The sequence below is a fragment of the Prionailurus bengalensis genome, chromosome C1, assembly GCF_016509475.1.
Source record: "Prionailurus bengalensis isolate Pbe53 chromosome C1, Fcat_Pben_1.1_paternal_pri, whole genome shotgun sequence".
NCBI lineage: Eukaryota > Metazoa > Chordata > Mammalia > Carnivora > Felidae > Prionailurus > Prionailurus bengalensis.
In genome coordinates this window covers 80,560,415-80,577,378 of record NC_057345.1, presented here as the reverse complement: position 1 = coordinate 80,577,378, position 16,964 = coordinate 80,560,415, and the positions used below count along the sequence as shown (strand labels likewise).

Sequence of the window (16,964 nt, the reverse complement as noted above, 5' to 3'; positions counted from 1 at the left end):
CTATCAAAGTTCAGTCACGTTAAATATAAGCAAGGCAAAAATCCAATTTCTGAAATAAGGAATTTAAAAGGAGTTTCCTTAACCTTTTTAAATCACTTCAAATATACACTTAATTTCACAAACTTCCACTTAAATGTAAGCTCCTTACAGGCAGGATTTTGTATGTCACGTCCACAATATTACCAGCACCTGGAACAAGCATGGGCACCTAGATGGCACTCAGTATCTTTTAAATGAATGAATAAAATTTCTTGAATTCACATTTTCCAAATGGCAAGAAAAGAACTGATGTATGTACAGTTTTCACAAGAAACAATGTTTGGAACCCTAAATCAAGGGTCAACCAACCATATGGCCCAAAGTACAAATGCAGCCTGCCACATATTTTTGTAAATAAAGTATTATTGGAACACAGTCACACCCACTCATTTACAGAGTGTAGAGTTACTTTTGAAGGGCAGAGCTGAATAGGTACAACACAGACCATACGGTCTAAGAAGCCTAAGCTACAGATCTACTATCTTGTCTTTTACAGAAACAGTTTGCCGACCCCAATTCTAAATAATAATCATCATAATAATATCTTCAAGAATGCTACAGAAACCAAAGAATTTATCTCTAAATAAGACGCCTGTGCATCTCTAAAAATACACTGACAATTATTTTAATAAATAAATAATGTTTGTAACGGGAGGCTTAATACACTAATAGGATAGTTTTTATTCTTATATTTTTTATGAAAATACAGCATAAAAATACTTCATAGCTGTTTAAAAATGAATAGCTTAAGGATTAAAGATATATACCTATAGATTAAAGATATATACCTATAGATACAGATAATCACGGGCCAAAAATAATCTTTCCATAAATACACGAGCCTCAAGCATGTTATCTTACCAGTTTTCGGAAGACTGAGTGGATTGTCTGCTTTTCTCTCTTATTTCCATTGTAAAAGGCAATTTCTTCACTATTAAAGAAAATAATTTAGTGATTAATTTTAATATTATCTATGCCTGAAAAACAACTGAAATAGAGTATTTGATGACTGAATATTTTATTGATATGGACATTTAGGGGGTGCCTGGGTGGCTCAGCAGGTTAAGCATATGACTTCGGCTCAGGTCATGATCTCCTCACGGTTTGTGGGTTCGAGACCCGCGTTGGGCTCTATGCTGATGGCTCAGAGCCTGGAGCCTGCTTCAGATTCTGTAGCTCCCTCTCTCTAGCCCTTCCCCACTCATGCTCTGTCTCTGTCTCTCAAATATAAATAAACATTAAAAAAAAACTTCAGTGGACACTTAAGACTATAGGCTTAATGGGTGTGTCTTGCCACAGTTCTGTGCTGGAGATCCTGCCCCAAGCTCAGCTGACCAGAGAGCACAGGAACACACACCTAACCGGATCACAGACTGAACTGCAGCCATATGTTGCATATGCCACCTGTAGCCTGGTTGGAAAAGATGTGCCGGGTGAGTCCTCAGAAATTTAATTAATTTCTTTAATAAAAAATAAGAAGGAAGCTGCTATGATATATAGGAAAGCAGGGCTGGGACAGCCATTATAGATGACAAATGGAGTACAGACCCTACACACAGGAGGGAGAGGATAAATAACAGGTAGAAGAAGCTACTGAGCGATGCCATGACATGCAGCCTTTGAAAGACTGAAAAGCAAACCAACTCCAAATGATTTCACAGTGCCAGCTTCCAGGAGGCCCAGCTGAACAGTCATTCTTATTCTGGGAACCCCACCATTTCCTCACAACAACTCTCCTTTTCTTGAGCTGGACTGAATGGGTCCATAAGGGCCACAAGAATCTTGACTAGAAGAAAAAGGGCATTCTTACGGATGAAGAAAGGTTCAGTGCAGTTAAGAAAATCTGTTATCATACAGCTAGCAAGTCAAGCAGATAAGATTGTAAACCATACCTGACCCTCAAGTCTAGTCTTCCCATACATCAGTATGATGTAAACATTCCCCGAAAAGTAGCTCTTACAGCAGAGAAAAGTAAAGATTTACATAGGAGTCTAGAGGGCAGAGTTGAAAAGCCTTCAATAAACACCCAATATTTCCTTAAAATCTCTTTTTCCCTTAAAAATTTATGTGAATTGCATATTCTACTCCAAAATGTACCTGCATTTTTCCCATTATAAAAACAAGGTAGCTCTTGCCTCAGCCCCTTCAAGTAAAATTAACTTCGTATAAAAATGAATCACGTTTGACCTGTGTTTCACCATTTCCTTGACACAATCATATCGAGCCCCAGGGTATCAGAGTTCCAGTTTAAAAACAATTCTATACCTATAATTAGTTTCTCGCTTCCTTCTACCTCCTCTGCACATTTAAGCCCATGGAGGAAGATAAAGTGAACATTCCACTGAGTCATTTTAGCCCCAATCTAAAACCTGAAAGGGCAAAAACATCCTAGAATACTATGGCTGGGCATCTACCATTAATTCTCTTCCACATCCTCTTCCTAAGAGAACTCCAATTTTCTTAGTTATCTATCTACAAGGAATGAGTTCCATTTGGTCTCAGGCAATCACTTTACTGTGACTGCTTCAAACATGGGTAAGTGATAATTCTGGTCAATGAGAGGTGAAACAAAGTCAGCCATGGGACTTCCGGGAAAGTTTTCCTGCTCTCGTGAAGAGATGGCCTGATTTCTGGACTTTTTACAGGGGAGGAGTGCTGGTGACATCTGGAACTGCTTCGCCATCTTGTAATCACAAGAAAACTTAAGCTGAGGAAAAGAGGAATGTATAAAGGAGGGCTGAGCCAAGAGAACATAAAAGAAGCCAGAGCCCTGATCATGCTGTGCCTGGAACAGGCATCTTATGAGTTCTTATGTCAAGTAGTAAATGTCCTTATTGTTACAGCCACCTGAATCAGGGTTTTCTGTTTCTTGTAAAAGAAAGCATTCTAGCTGATACCATCTTCCATTCACTTGGTAAATCACCTCTCTACTCAACCAATCATCTATTCCTCAGCCTCCCTACGGCACAAAATTCTATTTAACATTGGTACCATTTTAGCAATGCAAGGAAATAAAGGAAGAGGGAATTATTAAAAGAGTAATATTTTAAAAATATTTTTTAAGTTTATTTATTTATTTTGAGAGAGAGAGAGAGAGAGAGAGAGAGAGAGAGAGAAAGAGGAAGCAGAGGAGGGGCAGAGAAAGAGAGGGACAAAGAGAGAATCCCAAGCAGGCTCCACACTGTCAGCGCAGAGCCTGACCAGGGCTCAAGCCCACGAACCGTGAGATCATAACCTGAACTGAAGTCAAGAGTCAGACGTTTAACCAACTGAGCCACCCAGGTGCCCCTAAAAAAAGTATTCTGAATAAGTCTGTAAATGCTTATGGGGTACTAAATAAAGATCAGGATTCTCAAAATGAGGTAAGGTTGACAGATTAATATATACATACATTAATACATGAGAAAATTTACTGAGTACAAACTACATATCAAAACCTGTGCTGGAAGCTTTGTATATATTTCATATTTAATCCTCACAACAGCCCTATATATCTATCATAAACAAGAAAAGTGAAGCTATAACTAACTTGCCAAAAGTTGTATAATATATAACTGGTAAATGGAGGAGGCAGATTTTGAAACTAGTCAGGCTGGCTCCAAAGCCTAATACTTTTTCTTCCTATTTTGGAAACTATCTGGAAAATAGGAAAATAGAGACAGATGCAGGAAGACTGAATTACTAAGAATTCCAAACAGTCTCAAAAGTATTTGTGGATAAGCTGAGATAGAATTTTCCTTGAAGAAGTATTGTAAGTAAATCAGAATTTGAATTATATTTTGAGCATGTTTAAAGTGAAATGAACAGAAAATTAGTCAATAAAAGATATGAAGAGGTGAACCAAGGATACTACACAGTTAAGAAAAACAATTAGAAATGTGGAAGATTACTCTTGTATAAAACTGATTATCTTTCATAATGTATATTTTCAAAAGAGGGAAATTCACAAACACAATTTTAGTAACACTGTCTACCACACTTTTTGGAATTAACTTACATGACATCAATATTCATAAAAACACATTTTTAATACCGCTAAATTCCTTCATTTTTTAATGATTATTTTTTAATGTTTGTTTATTTTTGAGAGAGGGAGCGGGAGCAGAGGAAGGGCAGAAAGAGAGGGGGACAGAGATCTAAAGCAGCCTCTGTGCTGACAGCACAGAGCCTGATGTGGGACTCGAACTCACGAACCATGAGATCATGACCTGAGCCAAAGTCGGACGCTTAACTGACTGGGTCACCCAGGTGCCCCACAGCTAAATTCCTTTAATACATTGCTCCTTACCTGTTGGTGATGAGCCGGGAATTGACGTATCTATACTCTCCCTCATACTTTTGCTCAGTTATTGTCATCTTACCAACAGGTCTTCTAAGTCGAGTTAGGAATAGCCCGGAAACAATCAAGTAGGCCATCATACTTGCTGGGCCCTATTATTATTGGAAGAGAGAATATACAAAGTTTAAGGATATCATAATACATTCACCGGATGCAACATGTACAATTTCTATAATTAGCTCCAGTGGCTTTGAGAAAAACTGCTCTTTTGGTTAATTTTTTCCCCTTAACTCTTTTTTGAGAAAGGACACACTGGGCATTTCATCCTTTTAACTACTCATCAACTCTTCCTCCAACACTGTACGCTCTCCTGAATTTGTTCACCCAAAAATTCCTAATTGCAGTCTACACTCTTCCTATAGCATCTAAAACTCTTCTGATGAAACTCTTCCTGATATTCCCTTAAGATTCCACAGAAAGTCTCAGACCTCTTTTTTTTGCCTTCTCCTGGAATGTTAATATTCCCTGAGGTTTCTTCCTTAGACCTCTTCTCCCAAATTTTTATCTCTACCCCCATCACTCTTAAGAATCCAAGACAGTATCTCCAAGTAAGTACCATACACTTAACACCTCACTACTCTGTAGGGCCTCAAGCAAAGTCCCCCAAGCCAGCTCTAATTGCCCTTCCCTCTACATCTTGCCTGCAGCTGCCACAGCTTGTAACTTGGTGAGTCACCACATCACCCACTGACCAACCCAAGGGAGAAGCTTTAAGCTCACCTCTCCAAGTTCATCACAGGTACTCCCTCACTCCCACCTATATCGTATGTTCCGCCATGCTGAAAAAACAACTTCCTGAACACGCCATTCAATGAAGTTGTTCTTATGCCTGGCAAACCTGACATATCTAATGGATGCCTACTTATCCTCCTCAGAGCAGCTCAAATATCACCTCCAATTCTTCCGGACACTAAAGATTTTATTCAAACTTCTGTTACTGAACTTAGCACTCGACCTTATAATAATCTGAATATCTATTCTTTTATTAGATTGTAAACCTTCTTCAGCAGGAACTGTGTCTTATTCATCTTTTTATCCTTACCACCTAACACAAGATGTGTGGACTATAATGTGTATTCAATTTTTTTTTTAATTAAATATGATTGATTCAATGCAGTTCAACAATTACTGCAAGAACGGGCAAAGGAAAGAACTAAAACATAGTTTCTACCTTTGAGAATCAGAATTGGATAACAGGGATACATGGAAAGATTATTTAAGTATAAAAATGTACTAAGTACCATAAAAATATTGGAGCACACAGATGAGAGGCATTAGGCCTATTCACTTGCTTATAGTAAAAACAAACTAGAAGAATGATTAAACTTGGATCACAGGGTAGCAAAAAGTTAGTAAGGTAGATAAGAGAATTCAAATAAAAAACTACTTTCCCAGTATTCTGGAAAAAAAGCTAAATCCACTATAGAAATCACATATTCTCAACTACAAAATGTGTACACATACACGTGCACATATATATATACAATGGCCACGTTATTACATGGTTGTGTGATAAATATGTAACAATAATGTATTAAATGCCTAAAGTAATACTTCAATGAGAATACTCAGAGAAAATCTAAAGGTCATTCTTACCAACACAAGTATCAGAAAGACAGGGTAATAAGGCTCATGAGATAGTCAACCATTTACATTTTTATAAAATTATATATGATGTAATAAACAGTTATAGCCACTCTAAAGGTATTTCTGACATTTTAACATTCAAGTTTCATATTAAAATGGCTGCCTCCAAATCTCTTCTTATTTAGCCATTACTTTACAACAGTAAGTACATGTATGTCATTGTTAAAGCACTTCCGGTTATAAATGCCACAGAAACTTTCCAAGTATCTGCCTTAAGGAAAATTAAAACACCAAATTACAATACTTTCTAAGTCTCTAGTACAGTATGAGTTTATAAACTAGACTTTATTAGGTACATGTCATAAAAGCACATTCTTTGAGATATATAAAAACTCCTACAAACACTCCAGCTATTTACAACACCATATTAGAGCAATTTAAAAGAGATTAAACTCACCTGAGCTCCTATTGCACTTGTTAACTTGAAGATATACAAAACTATGTCTAAAAATGGCTGTAACGTAAATATTAGAAGGTAAGGAATTAAAAAGAACTGGAATGCATAGATATATAGCTAACACAACAAATATAAAATACTATTCAACATTTAAAATTTTTTTTTTTCCAACGTTTATTTATTTTTGGGACAGAGAGAGACAGAGCATGAACGGGGGAGGGGCAGAGAGAGAGGGAGACACAGAATCGGAAGCAGGCTCCAGGCTCTGAGCCATCAGCCCAGAGCCTGACGCGGGGCTCGAACTCCCGGACCGCGAGATCGTGACCTGGCTGAAGTCGGACGCTTAACCGACTGTGCCACCCAGGTGCCCCGAAATACTATTCAACATTTAACACATACTTGTCAACATGCAGAGTTCCCACTATATATAATGTACTATAACAGTATATAGATCAACAAATACATAAAAGAAACAGTTCTTAAAAACTTAAAATAGAGACAGCATGACCAATGTCTACTGACCATCAAGTGGGAAAAACATGTATCACCTTCCAACAACCAAGGAAGCTCTACTGTGATAATGAACCATGAGTAACTCAGTAGTTTCTCAATGTAGTGTAAAGACACTGAATACAAGGACCTAAGATGGAACCCCAAATCTAGTACCACCTTTTCTGGTTTCTATATGTCTGCACCTATAAAACAAAAGGCTCTTTCTACTTGTAATATTGTTTAATTCTATTACTTTATCAAAACATCCATGTGTTGAAATAATTGAATGAACCTATAATTTTCTGATAGTTTAAAAAAAGAAAATAAAGAAACTTACCTTACTAAGATTTGAATACAGATCAACTACACTGTTACAAAACTTTTCTACATCTTGTGTAAGCAGCTGGTCTGGATTGGCTATTCTGTTGTCCAGATTTCCCATTTTATAATATGTGAAAGCTCTATAATAGCAGTAAAAAAATGACATTAAAACAAACAATCACATTTTAGCACATAGTGTAAATTCATAGAAACAGAAAAGTCCAGAGCTGGAAGAGTCCCTAAAGATTGTCCTAACTGATTTTAGAAACAAGGAAGAACATCCAGAGAAGGATGACTTGTCGATTAACGGAAAGGCCCGTAGGAGAGTCTAAATTACTGAGGGCTTTCCCTGTATGCTTCTGGGTCCAAGAGCAATTCCCTTGAAAAACATATTCAATACAAAGGAAAAACCTCTATATCTCAGTATCATAAGCATTTCTATTCGATTTAAGCATTTTTAATACAAAAATAGGTTATCACTTACTGGAGATACTCCTCATAGAGGTATTTAGTTAGTCTTACGCGGAAGCACAGTTTGAGCTCATTTAACCCAAACTTCAAGAAGTTATTAACCAGAGAGATCTGAAACAAACAGATATTACTGGTTTCACTACAGTTCTACTTATAAAATTACAATTTATTTCTCTTTCATTGGGTATGTCCCTAAATCCTATGATTTTTATTACCAACAGTCCAAACTGATGTATTTCAGTTCTGTTTTACTTAGAGTTTACAAAGATACAAAGACAATATGCTAAACCAAATGCAATTGGCTATACTATCGTGATATATTATTAAAACCTAACTTGACACTCAATTTTAGAATATGTTAGTATCATCAATTATGAGAAGCACCTTGCTACTTTTTTTGTAAACAAACAAAAAGCCTAATCTGTCACCTTTGTATCCAATGTAAAGGAGTCCTAACATTTGCATTTATATTTTGTTTCCTACTACAAGCACTGACAACCCTAGACAATGAAATTCTATTTTCATTTGCATTTGTTAAAGAAAAAGTACTTTAAGTTTCACACCAACTAATACCATTTCCAGAGTATTTCTAGAGTCATCTTTATTTCTTTTCCATCATTATATTAAAATTAATAAATTAATTCTTCCACAGTTCCAAACTGATTTACATGAACATTTTCTCAAGAAAACACTGGCCGCCTACTGAATCTCAATCTTTTACTGATATCTATACTACTTATCTCAATTTTTTAAAGGTCTAAAAGCCATGTATGTATATTCCTCAAGCTTTATTAAATCTCTGACATATTTTCTGATTAACTGGATTTTACCATCAAGTTTTTTTCACTGATATATTTATATTAAAATTTTTATAGTGATAATAAAGAACCAAGCTAAGAAAATCACTTATGATTTAAACCAAACACTGACCTTTATTTTTAATAAATAGATAATAAATTCCCATTTTAAACAAACAAACAAATAAATAAATAAATCCAATTTAACTTAAACTACATCAGTGGTTCAAGTTACTATAAATGGCCTAAAGCAATGGTTCTCAACCAGGGTGATTTTGCCACCGCGCCTACCCCCACCCCAGCCTCCATGGAACATATGGCAATGTCCTAGAGACATACTTGGTCATCAAAACTGGGGGAGGGGCACTACTACCATCAAGTGCAATGCTACTAAACATCAGAGATACTCTGGCCTAAAGGTTAAAAAAAAAAAAAATACACATCAATCCAATTTATTTTTCTATCTAGGATAAAGGTTTACATTGAAAGATTCTGCTGTAAGTTACAAAACTAAACTCGGAATAGGAACTTAGTACCATAAATCTTTAAAGTTAAGAAGTACAAACAAATTTCTCCATATGTAAAGATTTTTAAAGAATTACACTTACGAGAGGCATGGCAGCGATGAAGTTGAATAAGTATCTCTTGAAATCTTTCCTGCTACGACCAATGATACCACTGCAAACCACCACATGCAATGCATTAGTTGCAAAAGAAGCAATATTTCACACTAAAAACCCTGTAAAGCTCTAAAATTACTCTTGGAAATTTTTATTGACTCAAAAGAATCAATAAGAAAAAAAGGTGCTGAAAAACATTTTCTTGCAAAAACATGTTTCTAACTTTTGAAATTTAATCATTTTACATAGGCTGCCTGCAAATCCCTCTATAAATGGCAAAATCAAATACGAATAATTTCCTTAGTTCTTTCCTTAGTAAAAATGGCAATTTAAAAAAAGGCTTAAACTGCCACAAAAGGAGCTTAGATGGCAAAACAATTAACTTTATAGAGTCAGGAATGGGTTATTATGGATGAAATTAGCTAATATTTCTTTGTTTTTAAATATTTTAATACCATGATTCTCATTTGTATGAACTAATTGCAGAGACAGACTAATGACAGATCAGCAAACTCACTGCAAAAGGTCAAGAGTAAATATTTTAAGCTTTCGTGGGCAGGAAGGTCTCTGTTCCAACTACTCAATTCTGCAGTTGCAGAAGCAAGAACAGCCAAGAATGAGACTGGCTGTGTCCTAATAAAATTTTCCAAAGCAGATGGCAGTGGGATTTGTCCTGTGGAGGCTTGTTTGCTGACCCCAGGACTAAATGATAAATCAGAAAGTAGATTAGTGGGGTTCCTCAGAGCCTCAGGATGGTTTTGCAGAGGCTTCAGAGGTGTTAACACACTTAAACTAAACCAACTCTTCTTTTATGTTCATTTGTTTTACATATTTATCTGTTCTAAAAATATCCATTAAGAACTTATTCAAAGTAAGGGTTCCACTACTTTTTTGAAAACTATCATATAAGTAAAGGATCTCTGAGTACCTTATGTCTGTGATCTACTAAAATGATAGAACTTCTTTGGTCACACACTCTTTTCTCAAATAGCATTTATTAATATTCAAATATAAGTAAAATATATTTTGAAAAACAATGCACTAAATGATTTAACCTAGCTCCACGGGGACCTGGGTGGCTCAGTCGGTTAAGCATCTGACTCTTGATTTTGGCTTAGGTCATGATCTCAGTTTGTAGAATCAAGCCCAGAGTTGGGTTCCATGCTGACAGCACAGGGTCTGCTTGGGATTCTCTCTCTCTCTGCCCCTCCTCTGCTCTTTCAAAATAACTGAAAAAACAGAACAAAACAAAACCTAGCTCCACACCACAAAAAAATAGTATGGTAATAATTTTATTTTTATGAGGGAATAGGTGAATAATGCCATGTAATGTTAACTGGTCTTTTAGAGCAAAAAAGTTGTATGGTCAAATAAATTTGGAAAATCTGGGCTAAACAAAGCTAGCAAATGTCTTTACAAAAGGTCTTCTCAAAGCTCTTACAGTATGACGTGTTGCACTGAAACTCTTTTGAGACAGTTCTATAGCGTGTAGCATCTCCTCTGTCATACATAGACAGGACATACTTAGGGAAATGCTCCTTTAGACTGATAAAAAATTAATAGTCCAAATTTGATAGAAGTGCTAAACAATTTGTTTTTTAATTTTATGTTGAACTAGAAAAAGCTAAAATAGAATCATATAAAAATGTTTGTAGAAACAAGAAAATTAAAGGGGCGTCTGGGTGGCTTAGTCAGTTAAGCGTCCGACTTCAGCTCAGGTCATGATCTGACCGTTCGTGAGTTCGAGCCCTGCGTCGGGCTCCGTGCTGACAGCTCTGAGCCTGGAGCCTGTTTTGTGTCTCCCTCTCTCTCTGCTCCTCCCCCACTCATGCTCTGTCTCTCTCTCTCTCTCTCTCTCTCTCTCTCAAAAATAAACATTAAAAAAATTTTTTTAAAAGAATATTAAAAACAAGAAGCAATTAAGACAGTACAAAAAGTTTAGAGGTTTAAGTTAAAATGACTTGAACCAAACTTTACATAAAACCAAAGTGCTTTAGCTTTAGCCCAAGCTGTGAAACACACAAGATTATAAAACTTGGTAAAGCACATGCTATCATTCAGCAATGGTTTACCATTGGAGTAGCAGCTATAAATTTAAAAAATGGTTTCTTGAATAAAGCCTTATTTCTGCTTATTATTCCACTGCAAAGGAAAAATAATAATAAAGAATAATTTTACAGTTTATTTACATCATTATTACTTCCAAAACATTTAAGCCTTTTATAAATGATGATTTGGTGATTTTAAAATGCTGCCTGTAGCCTGGGTGAAAATAAAATATATCTTTATGATTCCACTATAGCAGCAACAAGGTATGAAGGATTCTCCTTCAAATCATGGAATTACCAGTCTCTACCTTAAAGAAGGAGTCTGTCCTGTTAAAATGTGCCCATACTCCAAAGCTTTTAGCCACTGCTAACAAATAAACATGTAAGGGATATTAAAATGTACATTACGGACCATCATGAGTCTTTTTGAGACTGTTTTTTTTTTTTTTTAGGAGAAATACATGAATCTAAACCTCCGTGGCAGAGGCAAAAAGGAAAAGACAGATAAACCAATTTACAATGTGGCATTAGTACCGAGTTAGAGGAATGTGTTATTTTTCAAATAAAACTTTCATATTACGAATTCACATTTAAAGATGTTAAATTTAACCAAAGATCAAAGATCTCATACATAGAAGCTCAAAAATATTTATCAAGGAGAAAATTAACAATTAACTTTAAAATGACCATTTCACAATTGATGAATATGGGTTAAGAGTGTAAGGAAGCTCTTTGCACTGTTCTTGCAACTCTTCTGTACGTTTAAATAGTATCAAAATAATATGTTATTTAGAAACCCTTAAGTAGTTTTGTTTTTCATTTTTTTCCTACATCTCAAAACTACATTTTAAAACTGAGTACCCAACAAATTGATTACTCTATCTAACAGAATTATAACCTGGCTTATGACAGATAATAATCTTCCTCCTATCCATCATCACCAAATAATGTACCACCTACTCTTGGCAATGCATTTTCTCCAGGGCATTAAGTCTGTGAGAAAACTAATCAGTGTCTATTCAGTTAAAGTTGGAAATCCATAGTTTATAAGAGTAAATATTATTTTAGATTACAAAACGTGAAATCACAAAATGTAAATAAAAGGGGAAAAAAGTTTACGAAATAAACTACTTTTCCTATACTATACCAAGGTTGTGCAAGGTTATTTATAAATAATATGTAACTTTCTACACAGATAGCTAATAAGTTCATTGTGTATATAACCTGCACATTTTTTGCTGTTAAGTATTTAACAATGCTGTAATTGGTGAGACTGTATTTTTATTAATAGATATGGCATTTAGATAATAAAGTCATCAAAGGAAAAACTATAAATTCTACGATCATGTAAAAGGGTATAAATGTCTTCTCTACGTTATACAAAAGACTCAAATTACTTAGGCACACAGCCCATATAAACAGAACTTAGCAATAAAATTGATCCTCCAAAGCTGATATGCTAGCAGCAATGAATAAACACTTATGTTTTTGACAAACTTCTTAGAATTTTTTAGTGAATTCCTCACTAGAGTACACACACAAAAAAGACCAGACTGTCTGTAAAACACTATTCTGGAAGACCAGACCGTCAATAAGCCCTCAACTTGGCTTCCTTCAGCCCTCACTTTTAAATGTGAATAGAGAGGCAAGAGTGACAGAGTTGCTAACATAAACAACAAAGATGAGAACAAAGGGCCAAGAAGGAAACAGAAACAATGCAGGGAGACAGGGAGAGAGTGAGAGTGACAGTGAGAGAGAAAAGACAGAGAGAGAGAGAGAGAGAGAGAGAGAGAGAGAGAGAGAAAAGGAAGGAAAGAAAGGAAGAAGGGAGGAAAGAAAAAAGGAAAGAAAGTCACACACTTGAAAGAATGACTGCTCTAAAAATGAACATCCATACAAAAAGATAACTCTTGGAAATAAAATTATGACAAATACAGATTCACTGGATGATACAGTAAAAGGAAATTTCCTTGAAAATGTAAGAGATGAAAACAGTAGAGAAATTATAAGAATCAGATGATCAGTCTAGGGTTCCAACACTCAAGTAATAAGGATTCCAGAAAAAAGGGAGAGAAAAAAATTTTTCAGAAGCACAAGACAATATCTCAGAATGCAGAATGAGTTCCTCAAATTGAAAAAAGCTCACCTATGGGGTGCGTGGGTGGCTCAGTCAATTAAGCATCTGGCTGTTGGTTTCAGCTCGGGTCATGATCTCACAGTTTGTGAGTTCGAACCCTGCATCAGGCTCTGTGCTGACAGCGCTTGGGACCTGCTTGGAATTCTCCCTCTCTCTCTGCCCCTTGCCTGCTCGCTCTGTCTCTTTCAAAAATAAATAAATACATTTTAAAGAAAGAAAGAAAAGAACCCACCTAGTGGGACACCTGGGTGGCTCAGTCACTTAAGCATCTGACTAGATCTCAGCTCAGGTCTTGATCTCAGGGTTGTGAGTTCAAGCCCCACCGTTAGACTCTGCGCTGGGCATGAAGCCTACCTGGGGAAGGGAGGGGAGAAAAAGGCCCACCTAGTGCCCAGAACAATGAAAAAAAAAATTCACAGCAATATTCAGTAAAATTCCCAAATACAGCAATACGTGAACAATAAAAAAAATGGTAATAAAAGCTTCCACAGGGACTTAAAATAGATGTACTGCCAAGGAAGGGCAATCTGCACAAGAATGGGCCTCCACACCCAACATGGCAGCTAGACCAGCAGTGTTTAACCATGGCTGCAAATTAGAATCACTGGGATGTTTCAAAAAGTAATGACTAATTGAATCAGAATGTGTAGGGGTGAGCCCAGATATTATTCCTTCTCAAAATTCCCCAGATGATTCAAATCATCCTGCAACCAAGGTTGAGAACTGCCAAGCTCTACAGAAGACAACAAACAGGTGATGTTTTCAAAATTCTAACAAAAAATGAATTCCAAGTTGGAATACATTAATACCTAAATTATCAGTCAAGTTTAAGAGGAGAAGAAAGACTATCAGATCTACAAGGAAGGCCTCAAAAATTTACTTCCCTGGTATCCTTTCTCAGAAAAAGACTGCACCTGCCAAAATAAGAAAGTAAACTAAGGAAGAGGGAGACAAAGGATTCAGAAAACAGGTTATTTAATGCAAAAGAGAAAGATAAAGGAAATTCCCAAGATCATGATACAAGCAAATTCAAAAAGGACTGCTATTTAGTGAGCCTAAAGTGCAATCAATACTGAGTAGAGCAGGAAGACAAGAAATTGACAAGAGGTATGAGGTGCAGTGGAAATAGAGATAAAAATCAAATCCTGGTGTGCAGGACCATATTACAACACTGTAAAGATTTTACAGTTTGTCAAGAAGTCTGAGCCGAATTAGTAAGAAGTAGGCAAAGAACTAAGGCAAACAAAAACTTGTGATTTTTAAATGCCAGGAAAAACAAAAAGTTGTACATAAAAGAAACTACCAAGTGCAGCATGTAGCTCAGCGGTAAACAGTCAAAATCACGTAAACAATAAATTCTGACTTAACAATAAATGAGGTAGAACATGAGAGGGTGAGCACGGGTAGGAGTATAAAAGAGCAAATTCTCATCTTCCAAAGTAGGAAATAAATGCATGTTCTCTAACACTGAAAAATCTAGGACAGTAACGTAAGTTACACTGAAACGCAGACACAGAGATGAAATGGTAAAAACAAAAGAAAAGAAAAGAACTGACTCTGGGAGCGACAGTTAAAGTGGAAGAATGGGGCACAGGACTGGTGTGTTTATGACTAAGTCCAGTTCATGTACTCCTTTTTAAGCTGTTCACGTACTACTCTGATTAAAAGAAAAAGACAGGGGACTGACCACAGGTTTCAGGGAGACTTGTGTCGACTACAAGAGCCCACACAATTACGCATGTTCTAAGACGTGTAGTTGGGGCTTTAGTCCTTTGCAAATGACTTTCTGTATTCTCCTAGAGAGATGAGTCAGAACAAGGGCACAAAGCATTCTTTCTCATCCTATAAATCCTGAGAAGCAAATCAAGAAAGAAAAAAAAAAAAAAAAATCAACCCTTATTTCAAAATTTGGGAACATTAAAAAATTTTAAGTACTGTCATTCAAAATGAACAAATTAATTTAGATTAATTAAGTACTTTAAGAAATTCTCCGATAAAATATTGCACACTAGGAAATAGAATTCCAAGAAAAATATTTTACTCTGATGTTCAAATTGGTATCATAAGGAGTAAAATCTTTATTAAGATAAATGTTAATATCCCAGCTGTTACTGTTTTTAAATTCAAAATGATCAAATGTAGTGATAATATGCAGAAAGACTATATTGAAAAAAACATAATAAAGCACTAACTTCAAAAATTGAAGAAAATGTCTAAGAATTGTTTTCTTCTTTCCAGTAAACATTCTCAATGTGATTCCCTGAAATGCTCTGATCTTTTCCTCCAAATCATCTGATTAATTTCAAATATCCAACTTGGTGACTTTTTTAAACCCCTATTACAGCAATTAATACACTGCCTTTTAATTTATTTGTCCCGAGCCCTGTATAAACTGTCAGCTCTGCAGGGCTTGGTACAGAGTCTCTCCTGCTCACCAATATATCCCTATCACAGAGTAGCATGGTGCCTGGCACATGGGAAACACTCATTTAAGTAAATGAACAAATACATCACCTGAGTTAAATATTTATATGTAATTTAGAATCTATTTCTTGCTTAAGATAATGTTATATAGGAGACAAATTAGTATTTTATACATATAGGAGGAAGGTGAATAGAAAAGTACCTTTCAATGAGTGTCCCATTTTGAATCATCCAAACATCACAGTATGTTCGAGACACCAGCATAACAGCAATAAGTATCAAGTAACCTGTCTAAAATAAACCAGGCACAGTAAATTAAATTAATGCATTTTTAAAGGTTAAAAGAAACATTACTTTGGTGAAGATTTTTGATTTCTAAATTCAAATCTTTATTCTAGCTTTAATACAGTAGCTGACATTTTACCTACAGGTAATTTTTAAATATAATTTTAAAAGAATTTAAAAATACAAATGAAAAAAGCCTTATAAATCATTCAATCTAACTATCATCCAGAATTCAAAAGTGAATCCCAGGCAGGTCAAACGACTTCCCTTCATACAATTAGCCAATAACAGAAGGTAGCAGTAGAACTTAAATTACCTGAGGCACAGTGTATTATGATTGTCCTGTACTGTGAATATACAAGTGTAATAAAGAAAAAGGACAGTAACTGTTAATGTACAGTTAAATAACTAACAAATATTAAAGGCTAAAAGTTTGCCTAATGGAATAAATTTGGTTCAATTTGTTAGAAAAATCTCTAATACTGCCCCTGCCCTCAATTTAGTTATTTACACATAAAATAAGAAATAAAATAAGATTTACATATAAAATAAGAAATAAAAAATAACAAAACAGAGCATAGGAGACAAGTATATTTCCATCGCTTCATGTGATAAGTGGCAGGACAGGAAGGCCTGGGGTGGCAAAAGAGGGTTATGACATTAGGAACAAATCAAACAGACCAAGGAAAACAAAGGAGAGAATGAGGATTATGAGTAAAGAAAAGATGAAGGATTTAACGGGAAACAGAAAATAGATTAAAACCGTATGAATAATGGTATTGCATATCCAGCAGAATTTACCAGTATTAAGCTACTGTAAGCCTCTAAGTAGAACAAAATGTGAAAAAGTGTCCTTTAGGGGACATTACTTAAACAATGCTGTGGAAAACAGATCACCGAGGGGAAAAGATGAGAGACTGAGTGAGGAGTCAACTCTCTCTGCGAGA

The 16,964-nt window shown here is 35.6% G+C and overlaps 1 protein-coding gene across 2 annotated transcripts in view; it reads right to left on the bottom strand.

Annotated features, from left to right (window-relative positions):
* Positions 1 to 16,964, bottom strand: part of ABCD3 (ATP binding cassette subfamily D member 3) — a 74,720-nt gene that overhangs the window by 23,117 nt on the left and 34,639 nt on the right. Inside the window, exons 4-10 of one of the 2 annotated variants that reach the window (XM_043575618.1) lie at positions 15,935 to 16,023; positions 9,112 to 9,181; positions 7,720 to 7,817; positions 7,252 to 7,375; positions 6,423 to 6,479; positions 4,328 to 4,470; positions 901 to 970 (exon numbers count right to left, since the gene is read on the bottom strand). In XM_043575618.1, the coding sequence (XP_043431553.1) occupies positions 901 to 970; positions 4,328 to 4,470; positions 6,423 to 6,479; positions 7,252 to 7,375; positions 7,720 to 7,817; positions 9,112 to 9,181; positions 15,935 to 16,023 (651 nt within the window). The remainder of the gene's footprint in view (positions 1 to 900; positions 971 to 4,327; positions 4,471 to 6,422; positions 6,480 to 7,251; positions 7,376 to 7,719; positions 7,818 to 9,111; positions 9,182 to 15,934; positions 16,024 to 16,964) is intronic. The other variant, XM_043575620.1, reaches the window with a different exon arrangement.